This window comes from Mustela nivalis (genome assembly GCF_964662115.1).
Source record: "Mustela nivalis genome assembly, chromosome: 4".
NCBI classification, from domain to species: domain Eukaryota; kingdom Metazoa; phylum Chordata; class Mammalia; order Carnivora; family Mustelidae; genus Mustela; species Mustela nivalis.
In genome coordinates this window covers 4,912,084-4,929,121 of record NC_139023.1, presented here as the reverse complement: position 1 = coordinate 4,929,121, position 17,038 = coordinate 4,912,084, and the positions used below count along the sequence as shown (strand labels likewise).

Genomic DNA, 17,038 nt, shown 5'->3' with positions numbered 1-17,038 from the left:
GTTGAGTTTGATGAAAGTATTTCTCATAAATTTTTTGTTTCCAGTTAAATTCAAGCTCACCAAAATCAGATAATACTAAATATAGTCAATTAAAAGTGAAACTGAATACCAGGTATCAGTATCCAGTCATCTCCTTGGTTTGCATGGTGATGTGATTTTTCACAGAAGTTAACTTTGTCACCTTTGCTACTTTTTCATTCTCTAAGTAATCCTTTTGGTCTCTATTTTCTTTGTTCGTTAACCTTGAATTTTTAAATTACCATTTTCATCATAGAACTTGAGACTATTGTTTTTTCACTGGGAAGGTTTTCAAATTATTTATTTCAAATAAGAAAAGTGACCCTTTAAAATGTTTATTTTTTTAAATTGACTTTATTTTGTACTTTCATAATGAGTTGTAGCTTCTGTATACCATGGTCAAGTTTCTTAGGTATGTAGTGTCTGCACACCCACCCCCGCCAGCCCGAATCCATTCGCTTTAACAAAGCATCTTGAAGAGGTAGACCTTTTTCCACCTCGAACATGGTCTTTTCACCATCACCCCTTTCCTGCCCCAGGATCTGCTTAACAGCATCGGCAAAACATTTGTGTTCTTTAAACACGAAGACAAACGATTAACCTGTCAAAAATGTTAAAACAGAACACACCAGATGTGCATTAGAACAAATGAGGCTTGTATTACGCATTTTCAGAGCTTATTCCGATTTTTGTTCAGGAACATTTGATTCCCCTTATATCCAACAAAAGACTTTAGGGTAAAATAGAAACTACGTTTTGAGCAAATGGATGAAATTAAAAAACAAACAAACAGGCCCCTGCAGCTGAGCTCATTAGGTTCCCATTTTGTCTTATATTTTGTTTTACTAATGGGAGTGGGTGTAACTGTCTTGGCTGGATTGAGTGTGCACATTTTGCAGCATGTTTAATGCTGCATATTTATTCACTTTATTTTAATTGCTTACGTAACTGTAGGCAAGTTCCCTATTTTTCAAATGCACATTTGGCTGCTTTTCCTAGTATTATTTCTTTTTTATTTATTAAAAAAAAAAAAAGGCATTTCTTAGAAGAAAATGGGCTTCATTTTGCTTGTCAACTAGCTTTTTTTCTTCCAATGTAAGTGCCCCCTGAAATTCCTTCATCTCTAATATAGATATGTTTTATTGATAAATTAGATTTTAAGTTGCTAATCTGTCTTTTAGCACTTACTAAACAAAAAAATATGAGTATGAAGAATATCTTGACTTAAGGGAATTCATTTTATATTACACATATTAACCCGTGGGTGGGTATTATGGCATATATGGAGAAAGTTAAATTCTTTTAAACCATGCTAAGTTATTGGCAGGTTGATAGAAAAGGGACGTGATTAGGAAATTAGACTCTAACGTGTATTCCTTTTTTTTTTTTTTTTAAAGATTTTATTTATTTATTTGACAGAGAGAGATCACAAGATCACAAGTAGACAGAGAGGCAGGCAGAGAGAGAGAGGAGGAAGCAGGCTCCCTGCTGAGCAGAGAGCCCGATGCGGGACTCGATCCCAGGACCCTGAGATCATGACCTGAGCCGAAGGCAGTGGTTTAATCCACTGAGCCTCCCAGGCGCCCCACTAATGTGTATTCCTTTTAACGTGTAGAATTGAGCATCAGTGCTGCAGTTGGAGTATTGTCGAAAGGGTGTGGTCGCGGCCTGATCGAAGAGTATTCCTATCTGCTGAGTAGGACACCCTTTCTGTGTGGAAGTTGGTGTTGTATCATATTTGAGACTAGTGGATGTGAACTTATTGAAACCTAATGTGAAACAGCTTTAATTCATAGATTGACGTGGCGTATGTAAGAGGATTGCTTGCATTATTGAAATAATTAGAACTCTTTGGTTATATGAAGAAAAATACTAAGACATAGAGAATTTTTACACAGTAATGAATTTGAAATTTTCCCAAGTCTCCTCCCTCATGTATTAGTTTTCAAGCTGTGTATGAAAGATTCCAATGATTATTATGAATATTTCTAGTTACTAAAGATGAGTTATTGATGTATTACAGCTGGTTCTGTTACTCTTCCCTCATTTCCTTCATTAAAAACCACAATAGGGACGCCTGGCTACGGCGGCCTCCGTGCTCTTCCTCACACACACTAGGTGTTCTCCCTTCTCGCATCTTCGGACTCATTGTCCCGTCTGTCTGTGATGCTCTTTGATTGTTGGCTTGGTTCACTTCCTCATTCAGACATCACCCAGATAGAGAGGCTTCCATATCAGCTGTTACTCCCCATGCCCCCTATCACTGTATTTTTCATTATTGTGGGGTTTTTTTTTTTTTAAGATTTTATTTATTTATCAGAGAGAGAGGGGGGAGAGAGCGAGCACAGGCAGACAGAGAGGCAGGCAGAGGCAGAGGGAGAAGCAGGCTCCCTGCTGGAGCAAGGAACCCGATGTGGGACACGATCCCAGGACGCTGGGATCATGACCTGAGCCGAAGGCAGCTGCTTAACCCACTGAGCCACCCAGGCGTCCCTATTGTGGTTTTTAATATTTTTTTAGGACTTAACACTCTTAGCATCTTACTCTGGCTACCACCATGTTGTTCTCAGTATTTATAGGTCATTTTTGCCTTTTTGTTTGTTCATTTGTTTTGTTTTTTAGATTACATATGTCAGTGAAATCATATAGTATTTTCCTCTCTCTACCTGACTTACTTCACTTCGCATAGTACCCCCGGGTCCATCCATGTTGTCACAATGGTGAGGTCTCATACTTGTTTATGGCTGAGGAGCATTCCATTTACTACACACACCACACCTTTTTCTATCCATTCATCTATTGATGGACACTTGGGTTGCTTCTGTATCTTGGCTGTTGCAGATAATGCTGCAGTAAACATAGGGGTGCCTGTATATATATTTTTGAATAGTGTGTTCATTTTCTTTGGGTAGATACCCGGCTGGGGAATTACTGGATTGTATGTATTTCTGTCTTTAAGGTTTTGAGGAACCTCCATACTGTCGTACACACTGGCTGCACCATTCATGTTCCTACCGACAGTGCACAAGGGTTCCTTTCTCACCACATCCTCACCTGTGCTGCTTACTTCCCGTGTTTTTCGTACTAGCCGTTCTGGCCAGGTGTGAAGTGATGTCTCTTTGTGGTTTTGATCTTCATTTTCCTATGATTAGTGATGTTGAACATCTTTTCATGGGTCTTTCGGCCCTCTGCATGTCTTTTTTGTAAAAATGTCTATTCAGATCCTCTGCCCATTTTTAATTGGATTGTTTTTCTGGTGTTGAGTTGTGTAAGGTCTTTATATAGTTACATAGCTGTTAACCTGCTATCTGATCTATCAGGTATGTTGCATATGTGTGTGTGTGTGTGTGTGTGTGTGTGTGTGTGTGTGTGAGATATATTGCACATACCTTCTCCCACTCGGTAGGTTGCCTTTTCGTTTTGTTACTGATTTTCTTCACTATGCACAAGCTTTTTATTTATTTTTGTGTGTGTGTAGTCCCGTTAGATTAATTGTGCTTTTGTTTCCCTTGCCTGAGGAGACATATCTAGAAAAATGTTGCTGAGATTGATGTCAGACATTACTGCCTTTGTTTTTTCTAGGAGTTTTATGGTTTTAGGTCCCACATTTAGGTCTTTAACACATTTTGAGTTTATTTTTGTGTATGGTGTAAGAGTGGTCCAGTTTCATTCCTTTGCATGTAGCTGTCCCACTTTTCCCAGTACTATTTATTGAAGACACTGTCTTTTCGCCCATTGTATACCTTGCCCCTTTGTCGAAGATTAATTTGCCATGTAAATGTAGGTTTATTTCTGGGCTCTCTGTCCTGTTCCATTGGCCCATGTATCTGTTTTTGTGCCAGTACCGTACTTTTCTGATTACTACAACTTGGTAGTGGATCTTGAAATCTGGGATTGTGGTATCTCCAGTTGTGTTCCTTTTTTTCAAGATTGCTTTGGGTATTCAGGGTCTTTTGTGGTTCCATACAGATTTTAGGATTATTTGTTCTAGTTCTGTGAAAAATGTTGTTGGTATTGATAGGTATTCTATTGAATCTGTAAATTGCTTTGGGTAGTATGGACATTTTAACATACTGCTTAATTTTAATATAATATTCCTTCAGTTCGTGAGCATGGAATATCTTTCCATTTGTTTCTGTCATCTTCAGTTTCTTTCATCCATGTTCTGTAGTTTTCAGTCTTTCACCTCCTTGGTCAAATTTATTCCTAGGTATTTTATTCTCTTTTAGTGCAATTGTAAATGGGATTATTAATTTCTCTTTTTGCTATTCATTTTTAGTGTATAGAAATGCAGATTTCTGTATATTAATTTTGTATTCTGTAAGCCTACTGAATTCTTTTTTTTTTTTTTTAGATTTTATTTATTTGGGGCACCTGGGTGGCTCAGTGGTTTAAGGCTCTGCCTTCAGCTCAGGTCGTGATCCTCAGGGTCCTGGGATCAAGCCCTGCATTGGGCTCTTTGCTTAGCAGGAAGCCTGCTTCCCCCCCCAACCCCCGACCACCTCTCTCTGCCTGCCTCTCTGCCTACTTGTGATCTCTATCAAATAAATAAATAAAATCTTTTTAAAATAAATAAATAAATAAATAAGGTCTGTCTTTAAAAATAAAGATTTTATTTATTTATTAGAGAGAGAGCTAGCATGAGCAGGGGCAAAGGGAGAGGGAGAAGCAGACTTTTTTTTTAAAGATTTTATTTATTTATTTGACAGAGATCAAAGTAGGCAGAGAGGCAGGCAGAGAGAGAGGGGGAAGTAGGCTCCCCGCTGAGCAGAGCACCTGATGTGGGGCTCAGTCGCAGGACCCCGAGATCATGAACTGAGCCGAAGGCAGAAGCTTTAACCCACTGAGCCACCCAGGCACCCCGAGAAGCAGACTTCTCACTGAGTGTAGAGCTGATGTGGGGCTTGATCCCAGGACTCTGAAATCATGACCTGAGCCAAAGACAGACAATCAACTGAGGCACCCGGACAACCCTTATTACTTTTAATATTTCTTAGTGGTTTTTAGGGTTTTCTTTCTTTTTTTTTTTTTTTTTTAAGATTTTATTTATTTATGTGATAGACAGAGATTGCAAGTGGGCAGAGAGGCAGGAAGAGACAGAGGAGGAAGCAGGATTCCTGCCGAGCAGAGAGCCCGATATGGGGTTCGATCCAAGGACCCTGAGATCACTACCTGAGCCGAAGGCAGAGGCCTTAACCCACTGAGCCACTCAGGCACCCCTAGGGTTTTCTTTATAGCATTATATTATCAGCATATAGTAACAGTTTTCTTTTTTCTTACCAGTTTGGATGCCTTTTATTTATTTTTTTCTTGTCTAATTGCTGTGGCTAAGACTTCTAGTAGGTGTTGAATGAAAGTGGCAAGAGTGGACATCTTTATCTTTCTCCTGATTTTTGAGGAAAAACTTCAGTTTGTTAACCTTTGAGTATAGTGTTAACTGTAGATTTGTCACATTCTGCCTTTATTAGATTGAGGTATGTTCCTTCTATATCGATGTTGAGAGTTTTTATCATGAGTGGATGTTGAAATTTGTCACTTTTTTCTGTATCTACTGAGATAATCAGATGATTTTTGTCTTTCATTTTATATCTTTTTTGTTGTGAATGTGTACTTGGTTCTTTTCACTGAAGTATGAGCATTTTTTATTTTTGTTCACTACTCTGTTCCCATGGTGTAGAGTAATAATGTGGCACACAGTGGGACTCAACAAATACTTTTCAATGGCTCCTAACTGCATAAAGGAAAACAAAAAAACAAAAAAATATTTTGTACTATGAATGCACATTTAATGCAACATTCAGTTGATAGAAGATACAGCATTAAATTAATCAACTGAGGAATGAATTACCTATAATTTATAGATTTTTCTGGATTAGAGTAATTGTATGTACAGTTATTGAGTAACTACTACATCCCAAGCCTTGAGTGTGCTGAGTATGAACAAGACAGACAAGGTCCTGTCACAGAACTATTAGTTTTGTTTTTTGCAACAGGCAAACTGGTTTAATTTAATATTTAATCATGCTTAGATTCTCTAGTTAAACAAAACAACAAAAAACAAAACACATACCCCCAAAACCTTTCTTTGACTGACTATCCTTTCTAGCTACGATCTTATCTTTTCTGTTGTTTCATACGAAGTTTTTTTAAACAGGTGGTCTTCCCGGGTTGGGTGTCCCCACTGCCTTACCAAGTGTTAGTCTGTCGTCCATCCTTCCCTCTCACAATTCCGCTGAACTTGCGCTCAGTAGTAATCATCAGTCTTCTGCCACATTCAAAGATCTCTTCTTAGAAGGTTTTTTTTTGTTTCTTGAGACTTCTTTTATACTATACAATCTTTATTCACCTCCTTCCTACTGTTCCTACTTTGCTGTCCCTGTCTTGTTTTATTCTACTTGCTTCTTTCCTATAATGTTTTTGGGTAAAGAAGAAAAGAGAATGTTGGGGCGAAATGCCTGGTCATACAGTTTAGTACTGCTTATGTTCATTGTGGAAACTGGTAGAATTGGAGGGAGAGAAAGGGAAAGGAAGAAGGAACAAGGAGAGAAGTTACAAAGTACAGAGTACTGAGAGAAGCACAGAGAAGAGAGAAGGCGAAGAATGGAGCAATTACCTGGCAGGACGGGCTCGCAGAGGCCTAGAAATAGCAATGAGGATTTAACATTGGGCTATATTGAAAAGCAGAATAGAACAGTAGTTAATATAAACCTCTCTCAGTCCTGGATTTATCACTTACTATGACCTTGAACCAGCTTTTTAACATTTTTATGCCTCTGTTTATTCATCTACAAAATGGGTCCCATGATAACATCTCTGTCTAGTGTTTTTGTTATAGTGTATGTAAGAGCTTAGCGTGGGCTGGGTGATAAGAACAGATCAGAAATGCACTGCGGCTATTACTGATTCCCTGCAGTTCCTGAGGAAGCCGCTTGTTCTCTGCAGTTGGTTTAGGAGGAGGCATTCTTTTTCACGCCTTCATAGATCGTTTCTACTTTCACCAGTCATTTACTGAATAAGCACATAGGTAACAGCTGAGTACCTGTTGTGTGCCAGGTAGAGTACGTAGTATTGAGGATTGAAAGAGAAAAAGGTAGTTCCCGTCTTTTAGGAGATAAACTTTGAGAGGCCAGAGAGGCAAGAATAAACTGCTGCACTAAAACGCGGAAAGTGTACTCGTGTACAGCGTACAACGTGCCGAGAGGAATGGAGGACTACTTTGTAGAATCTGATTATAGGAAAGAAATAGCAGTGAAGAGGTTAAGCATGAGTAGGTATTTTCTTCTGACATGCATGGGGAGAACATTCCAGATAGAGGAAATGGCCTATACTATGAACAAAAGTATGAGAAACCCAGTTGTATTCAGGAAATTATAAATACCTTTCTGTCATTTGGCACATAACGTTTTATCAGATAGCGGTGGTCAGTGGGGTTAGACAGTGATAGGCAGTGGGCCAGATCACTGAGGGCTTTGTGTGACGTACTGTGGAGATTAGATTTGATCCTTTAAGCAGTTAGGAGCCATTGAAAAATGGTGCTCAGAAGAATGATGTAAGATTTGCATATTAGAATGACTGTGTGGGAGCTGTGTAAGTGACAGTGTGCTGATAGGGAAATGATGAGACTCTAATAGAGACCAGTAGGAGGCTAATGTGGTGGTCTAAGTATAAGATGAATAAGGACAGAATTTGAGCAGTGGCAGTAAAAGCGGAGAGGAGGAGAGCTGTTGTGGCATAGCGAGGAGGCTGAAGGAGCAGGAGTTAGGGATGAGATGTGGGGTTAAGGGAGAGGGAGGAATCTAGAATGAGTCCTTGATTTCTGTTGTGAATAACCCGGTGTATACGATGAATATATGGGAAGTGAAATAGGTTTGGGCAGGATCGTAATATCGGGTGGTGGAGGGAAGATGGACTTAGGCTGGCACAAATTTATCCTGTTTTCCGGGAAGTCCGTGTGAAGATGAAGTAGGTTGCGATAAGTAAGCACGCGCACGGTGATCTCCGGAGTGAGTAAGAAACCTACACGAAGAGACGCAGGTTAAAACTAAGTAGAGGAATAAAAAATGAAAAAGATAAACTAAAATATTTTTGTCTGAAAGAAAAGAAGGCAGTAAAGGAGAACAGAGCATATGAGATCAGCACATAGAAGACACATCAAGTGAAGACCTAAATCCAGCCATATCATTAGTCTTGTTAATTGGAAATGGAATGAATAAACATTCCACCCAAAAGGCAGGGATTATAAAACAAAGGAAAAAACAATTCAGTTATATGGTGTTTACAGGAGACACTTTATATGCAAGTACACGAATAGGTTGAAAGTTAAATGATAGCTAAAGATACACCAACAAGGTACTCCTGGGTGGCTCAATTGGTTAAGCATCTGCCTTCAGCTGAGATCATGATCCCAGGTCCTGGGATCCAGCTCCACATCGGCCTCTCTGCTCAGCAGGGAGCCTGCTTCTCCCTCTCCCTCTGCCTGCTGTTTCTCCTACTTGTACTCTTTCTGTCTCTCTCTGTCAGATAAATAAATAAATAAAATCTTAAAAAAAAATATACAGTAAGGATTAGTGACTTGGATTGACTATATTAATACCAGACAAAACAGACTTTTGAGACAAGGACTGTTATGCCAATGAAATGGGCAAATTCCTTGTAAGACACAGATCACCGCAGTGTCTAGGAGAGTAGAAAATCTCCATGGATCTATATCAGCTGAAGAAATTGAATTAGTAATTTACAGCTTCCCACAGTGAAAAGTTCAGGGCCACATGATTTCTTACTGGTGAATTCTGTCCGACATTTAAGGCAAAATAATACCAATCTATCGCAACCTCTTTTAGAAAATAATGGTGAAGAAACACTTACCAATTCATTTTATGAGCTCAGCATATCATAGGTAGATATCAGAGGGAGACAGGGATATCCTAAGCAAAGAAAACAACAGATCAATATCCCTCATGAACATAGAAGCACAAATTCCTTTTTTTTAAATATTTTTAAAATTTATTTATTTGACAGACAGAGATCACAAATAGGCAGAGAGGCAGGCACAAAGAGAGGAGGAAGCAGGGCCACTGAGCAGAGAACCCCATGTGGGGCTCGATCCCAGGACCCTGGGACCATGACCTGAGCCGAAGGCAGAGGCTTCAACCCACTGAGCCACCCTGGCGCCCCAGAAGCACAAATTCTTAATAAAATATTAGCAAATTGAATCTGGCAGTATGTTTTTATGTATATATGTAGGTATGTATATAAAGATTAGTGAACATTAACGCAGGAGGTTTATTCTAGGATTGCAAAGTTAGTTTAACATCTGAACATCAATATCATATATCATGTTAGTAGAATAAAGGAAAAAGATCTTAAGATCATCTCCCTAGATCCAGGGAGAACATTTAACAAAATCTCACAGCTGTTTTAAGAACTCAGAATACTAGAAACAGAAGTGAACTTCTTCACCTTGACAAAGCACATCTATGAAAAATAAATAGCTCATATCATTCTTAGTGATGAGACCATTAAGACTGAATGCTTTCGGGGGCACCTGGGTTGCTCAGTAGGTTAAAGCCTCTGCCTTTGGCTCAGGTCATGATTCCAGGATCGTGGGATGGAGCCCCGCATCCGGCTCCCTGCTTGGTGAGGAGCCTGCTTTCCCCTCTCTCTCTGCCTGCCTCTCTGCCTACTTGGGATCTCTGTCAGTCAAATAAATAAAAAAAAATCTTAAAAAAAAAAAAAGACTGAATGCTTTCTACCTAAAATCAGGAACAAGGTAAAGGTTTGTGCTCTCCCCACTTATGTTCAACATTGTACCGAAGGCCAGTGAAAGAAAGGGCGTATATATGGGAAAGGAAGAAATAAAACTGTCTTTATGCCCAGAAGTTAGGATTCTAAATGAGTGAATTCTAATAAGTGAATTTAGTGAGGTTACAGTATTTAAGATCAATACACAAAATCAACTGTTTTTCTATACCAGCAATAGCCAATCAAAATGAAACTTATAAAACAGTTCCATTAATAAGAGAATAAAAAAGTCAAAGGAATAGTGAGTCAAAATAAGGAATAAATTTTAACAAAATATGCAGGACCTACTTACAGAAAACTGCTAAATATTGCTGAAAGTATCAGGAATACCTAAATCATACTTAAGTAAATCAAGGGACATGGCATTGCTGTGGATTTGAAGGCTATATTGTTGAGCGGGATTTTTTCCTACATTTTATAGTAGATTTAGTGCATTTCTAGATTTAGTGTAGTCCCAGTCAAGCTCCCAGAAAGCTTAAAAAAAATTTTTTTTTTGGAAATTGACAAACTTATTCTAGTATGTAGTGGAAATATAAAGGACCTGGAATAAAAAATGTTTTTAAAAAGGAAGAACAGAATTGGAGGTCCTGCACGACTTGACTTCTGTGCCGTAGTAATCAGGGCGGTGTGGTGCGGCGTAAAGATGGATGTGTATAGATCAAACATTGAAAGTTAACGAACAGACCCACACCTAAGGAACAAACGATTTTTGACAAAGCTGCCAAGGTTGTATGGGGAAAGAATAGTTTTCAGTGACTGTTTCTTAAATAACTCGATATCCCTTTCCTCACATCAAACACAGAAATTAATTAAAAATGGATCACAGATCTAATTATAAGGGCTAAAGCCATGAAATTCTAGAAGAAAATTACAGCTCTGGATTAGGCAAAGATTTCTTAGGACACAAAAGCGTGAGCCATAGAAGAAAAGATTGCTACAATGGACTATCAAAATTAAGAACATGCCTCATGGGAAGACGCCATTAAGAAGATGAAAAGACAGTCCACAGTTTGTGGGAAAATATTTGCTGCATATTTATCTGACAAAGGACTATTTCTAGAATGTACAAAGAACTCTTAAGACTCAGTAAGAAGACTGCTTTTAAAAAGGGGCAAAAGAACTGAATAGGCAGTTTACAAAAGAAGCTGTATAAGTGGCCATTAAGCACTAGAAATGATGCTCAACATCTTGCTCCTAAGATAAATGCAAATGAACATTGACACACTTTGGTTATAGGACAAAGAGGTAGAAAAAGGAATATTTAAGGTCAAAAAAAGAAAAATTTTATTTGTTTTGGGATAGAATTGGCCTGAAAACTCAAATATGCATCATTACCCCCAGGCTATCACTTTTTTCTGGTTTCTTATTCTAACTGTACACATGCTGTATATATTTTTTCAATACCGCATCAGAACCTTCTCTTCAGTATGTTTTAATGCAAAACTGTTTCCATTTTCTTCCTAAGCCCTGGTCTTTCACACTCATAATTTCACTATGAAATCAGACTCAAAATTAGGACATTTATTCATTCTTTCAGCAAACATTTGTCCTTTTATACTCCTTATTAATTATCTACCTGCATCTAGGCAGAGATACCAAGTAGGTGATTGGAAGAGAGAGGCTGTGGCTGGAGATACAAATTTGGCAGTTATTGGTAGATAAATGGTTTTTAAAGCCACGTGTCCTGATGAGATTGCTGAGGTGTGATTGAATAGAAGGAGAAGTCAAGTGACTGAGGCCTAAGGTAGTGAAGTCCTTGTAAGTCGCCCGCCGGCTCAGCCAACGAACTGAGTGGAACCGGCAGTGAGAAGAGTGTTTCCGAGGACACGTCAGGCTGTTGAAGGAAAAGGAGGGATGCACTCAGAACTGCTATTGATAGGTCAAGTCAGAGGAACACTGAGAAATGATTATTGGATTTATCATTGTGAATGTCATTGGTGACCTTGAAAATACCATTTTCAGTGGATGATAACCTGATTGAAATAGATTTAAGAGGAAATGGAAGGAGAAGAAGTAGAAATAGACAGCTGTTTGAAAACTTAAACGCCCTTCAGGGAAGTCTTGGTCACTGGAAGACAGTATGAAGTTGCAGACTTAGTTTATTTTAAGATGGGAGATTTCATAGCAGGTTTGCAGGCTGATGACGATGATTTAGAAAAGCATGTCTAAGGAAGTTGGTGGGACAGTAGAGAGAGGGAGTGGTGGGATCCAGTGCACGAACGGAGAGGGTTGGCTGTTGCAAAGAGCATGACTCTCAATTCGCAGTGACAGAAAGGGAGGCATTATGGTTATAGATTTAGGTTAGTTAACATCATTCTTGAGCTGTCACTACGTAGAAGGTACTATTCTTTTTTTTTTTTTTTTCATATTCTATTTTTATTGAAGAGCACTGTTAGGCAGACTCTTAATTTAAAAAAAATTTTTTTTTTTTAATTTACTTTCAGCGTAACAGTATTCATTGTTTTTGCACCACACCCAGTGCTCCATGCAATCCGTGCCCTCCATAATACCTACCACCTGGTTCCCCCAACCTCCCCAACCCTGCCCCTTCAAAACCCTCAGTTGTTTTTCAGAGTCCACAGTCTCTCATGATTCACCTCCCCTTCCAGTTTCCCCCAACTCCCTTCTCCTCTCTAACACCCCTTGTCCTCCATGATATTTGTTATGCTCCACAAATAAATGAAACCATATGATAATTGACTCTCTCTGCTTGACTTATTTCACTAGAAGGTACTATTCTTAAGAAACAAGTGTAAGTAGTGATAATTATTTAACCAGGTTCCTATTTTTTTGTATACCACTATTAGCATTTACTGTTTTTATTAAGCTTTTTTTCATACTGTTTAGTATAGTTACATCAGAATGTGATACTTAAAAAAAAGTAGTATTTTTTAGTAGTTGTTCTATTTGCAAGTCCCTTTTCTCTCCATCAGTTACAGTTAGATTTTTAAGTTCCTCGTGGATAATTGCTTTCATTGTACTGAAGTGCTTCTGAGCCATACTGAACAACTCCCCAGGTGATCCTTGGAAGTAATGTATGCTGAAGATACACTGTACTTTTTTTTTTTTTAATTTATTTATTTGACAGACAGAGATCACAAGTAGGCAGAGAGGCAGGCCGGGGGTGGGGGAGCAGGCTCCCTGCTGAGCAGATCATGGGATCATGACCTGAGCCGAAGGCAGAGGCTTTAACCCACTGAGCCACCCAGGCGCCCCAATATTCTGTACTTTATATAATGAGATCTTCATGTTGACTTATGGGAAGAGTTACTAGAGACATATAAGTGATGTGTCTATAGTAGCACATCCCTTATTGTATTTCTTACTCTTCAAATAATTAAATAATTCATATTTTCTATGTACAGAATTGAAAATTTTTCAAGTTAAGGTATGGCGTCATGAAATATTAAAAACTTGTGTTTTTGTGTATTAACTTTTAGTTAAATATTAATGACTGAAAGTTGGAAGGTACAGTTTATTTTTCAAGTCTTCCGTGTGATTCTTTGAAAATTCTTCATCTTTACCTTGACTTCCTTTTTTTTCTTTCTGTATTCAGTTGTACTTTTTTCTTCCATAATGGAGGACAAAGTGACAATAGAATCCAATAAGTTGAGTTTCAATTCCTTTTTTTTTTAAAGATTTTATTTATTTATTTGACAGAGACAGTGAGAGAGGGAACACAAGCAGGGGGAATGGGAGAGGAAGAAGCAGGCTTCCCACCGAGCAGGAAGTCCCATGCTGGGCTCAGTCCCTGGGATCATGACCTGAGCTGAAGGCAGATATTACCACAAATTTAGTGTCATAAAACAGTACACATTTGGGGTGCCTTGGTGGCTCAGTGAGTTAAAGCCTCTGCCTTCAGCTCTGGTCATGATCCTAGGGTCCTGGGATCGAGCCCCACATCGGGCTCCCTGCTCAGTGTGGAGCCTGCGTCCCCCTCTCTCTCTGCCTGCCTCTCTGCCTACTTGGGATCTCTGTCAAATAAATTTTAAAAAACCCAAGAAAACAAAAAGCCGCACACATTTACTATCTCATGGTGTGTTAGGAGGGTGTGTACACCTAAGCTGGGTCCTCTGCTTCAGCGTCTCATGAAGCTTCAATCAAGGTATCAGTCAGGCCTGTGGTTTCATCTGACCCTTGACTGAGGGAGGATCCACTTCTGCACTCACATGGCTTTGGGCCGGGATTCAGCTCCTTGCAGGCTGCTAGGTTGAGGGCATCCGTTTCTTGTCTTGGGGCCCTTTTCCTATGTCAGCTTTAAACATTGCAGCTGCTTCTTCAAAACCAGTAAAGCAGAGAGTCTCCTCCAGGGTCAGCATTAACAGTTTTATGTAATGTAATCATGTGTATCTGAGCATTCTGTCTCTTGCTTAGAAGCAAGTTGTAGCTGCCATTCACACTCACGGGGAGGGGTCATGGAAGGGCGTGCAACACTCTAAATTAGTCTGTCTGCCACTTGTTTACTATATCTTAATATAGGATGAATATTTCTCTTATTCTGTCATTTTTGTTACTTGTTTATATGTAGGATTAACTTTGGATTTTTAATTTTTCTTACCAGATTCCATTGGCCGTGACATCCCCAAAATGCTTGAATTATTTAAAATGGGACATGAAATTAAGGTAGATGAAGAAAGGGAAAACTTTCTTGAGACCAAAATAGCAACAGTAAGTTACAATGGAAATTATTAAATAGCCGTCTTTGTTTTGCTTGAGTGACTGATAATTTATAATAGAACATGCCTCTCCTTTGAACTTGTTCTTGGCACCAGCATCAGGAATAGCACTAGGTATGCAGACAGATAATTTTTTTATTCTGTAGATTAAACTCGTAAATTTTAATGGTATTTGAGAATTCCTTCATGTGCCCCTCAATGATATAATATTTTTGCTTTATTTGATTATTGCATTATATATTTTTTGCTCTCTAATATTCTAAGTTTATTGAGAATAGGGTTAGATCTAATATTCTAGGTTTATTGAGAATAGGGTTATATCTTATGGAACATTGCATAAGGCTAAGCCCATAGTAGGTATTTAATACTGCCATCATGGAATTGAGTAATTTGCTTTATTTTTATGAATTGTTTTGATTATCCTTCCTTGTGTTTTAAAAACTGTCTACTTAGAGAATATGCTGGAAATCAACTTTCAAAGCTATGTTTTGGACTCTGATGTACATAGGTCAGGTTTATAGGACTTTGTTTTTAGATATACAGTTATTTGCTAAAATCTTCTTTATGCTAAGGGATCTCTAAAGTACTTTTTCCTGTTCAGTAACTATAGAATAATAGTGATATTGATAATAAGATTTAAGCAGTGCCCAGGAAGTGCCAGGCACTCTTCTTAACACTCTTCATTTCATATATTTTCTCTCTTAATCTTCAGCACTGTGAGAGGACAAATTATCATCCCCATTTTATGGATGAAGGCCAAAGAGGTTAAATAATTTTTCCAAGGTCTCACAGCTGGTGTGAGGCAGAATAGGTATTTGATTGTTGGCAGTCTTCAAGACTCCAGGCTCTTTGCCCAAAACCATCTTGCCGCAGGCCTGGAATTATTTGAGTAGCTGTTACTCCTCTTCCCTTCCTGCTCTTAAGAGGGATTCTGCGTTTTAGCCAACAGCTGGTAGTCCAAGCTAATTGAACTGCCCACTATAGACTATCAGAAGTAGAGAAAAGCACTCAGCTAGTTTTGTGGAAGGAAAGCTTGCTTTAGAAAGAGGGCAAAACAGTTTAATGCAGTCAGAGGTTGGGAAAGCCCTGTCTGCTGTCATTACTTCAGACCTCAGCACCAGTTGCATAGCATTGTGGTCTGCTAAAATCTGATGTTGCACTTTCCTTATTTCCAGAAGGCTCTTGGCAGTGCTCCTTGTTTGTTAGGGATGATAATATTGTAATGTGAAAAGCAAATGAATAAAATGGGAATTTTTAGAAAATATTCTAGAGGTGTAGAGACTTCCTTCTCTACAGAACTAAGAATACCTGTTCTACTACTTATGGGATAGCAGACTTAAAACAAGTTTCTTAAAATGTTGTGTCTTGAATTCCTGAGCTATAGAATTTATATACTAAAGAGAGGGGAGGGGGAGTGGCAGAGGGAAAGAATCTTTATGCAGATTCCCCACTGAGCACACAGTCTGACACAGGGCTTGATCCCATAGCCAAAACCAAAGTAGGGTGCTCAGCTGACTGAGCCAGCCATGTGCCCTGTTGGTGCTGTTTTGGTTAGACTTTGGAGACTTTGGGGGACTATAGGACATCTTTATAAGACTATTTTTTTCCAGGTGGATCTTTGCTTTTTGTTAAGTAACGTTTTCAATATATTCAGTAGTTAATAGTTTATGTAGATCCTGACTCAGTGTATAAGAAACTGGCATCTCATTTATTCTTCTCAACAAACACCATACTGCTTAAGTGATTACAGGAGCTCCAGGTCAGACTACTTGTATCATTTAGAGGTAGAATTTTTCTTTCTTTTTTTTTTTTTTTAAAGATTTTATTTATTTATTTTACAGAGAGAAATCACAAGTAGATGGAGAGGCAGGCAGAGAGAGAGAGAGAGAGAGGGAAGCAGGCTCCCCGCTGAGCAGAGAGCCCGATGCGGGGCTCGATCCCAGGACCCTGAGATCATGACCTGAGCCGAAGGCAGCGGCATAACCCACTGAGCCACCCAGGCGCCCCGAGGTAGAATTTTTCTTAATGAAAAATAAATTAATTTCCGTGTTTAAAGAGAATCTTTGTGTTTTAAATTTTTTTATTTTTTGAGAATCTTTTTTAATACTACTTAAATATTATAGTATTATGTAGTATAACAGATTAAGAGAGTGGATTTTAGATTTATACTGTCTGGATTCAAATCCTAGTTCCAGATTGGAATTGTGGTCCATCGCTCTCTGGGCCCCATTCCCCATTTTCCCTAAAGGCAAAATGACGTTAATGGTGATGCATACATTCGAGGCTAGGAAGGAATAGTTGAACTAATGACTCTAAAGCAGACTTCTACTTCTGGCTAGCATGAAGTAACAGGGACCTGATTACTTTTTCACCTGGGATAGTCAGCATTACCTCGATACCAAAACCAGGCAAAAAATATAGTCCGCTATCATTCATGAAAAATAGATGTAGGGGCTCCTGGGTGGCTCAGTGGGTTAAGCCTCTGCCTTTGGCTCAGGTCATGGTCTCAGGGTCCTGGGATCGAGCCCAGCATTGGGCTCTCT

At 38.8% G+C, this 17,038-nt stretch overlaps 1 protein-coding gene across 4 annotated transcripts in view; it reads left to right on the top strand.

The window, feature by feature from the left end:
• The window catches only part of MRPL1 (mitochondrial ribosomal protein L1), a 110,034-nt gene that overhangs the window by 46,455 nt on the left and 46,541 nt on the right, over positions 1-17,038 (top strand). For all 4 annotated transcript variants that reach the window (XR_014310582.1, XM_082726559.1, XM_082726560.1 and 1 more), the window contains exon 7: positions 14,381-14,487. Coding sequence is in view for 3 of the 4 variants with exons in the window: in XM_082726559.1 (XP_082582685.1) it covers positions 14,381-14,487 (107 nt within the window). In the remaining variant the exon portion in view is untranslated. The remainder of the gene's footprint in view (positions 1-14,380; positions 14,488-17,038) is intronic.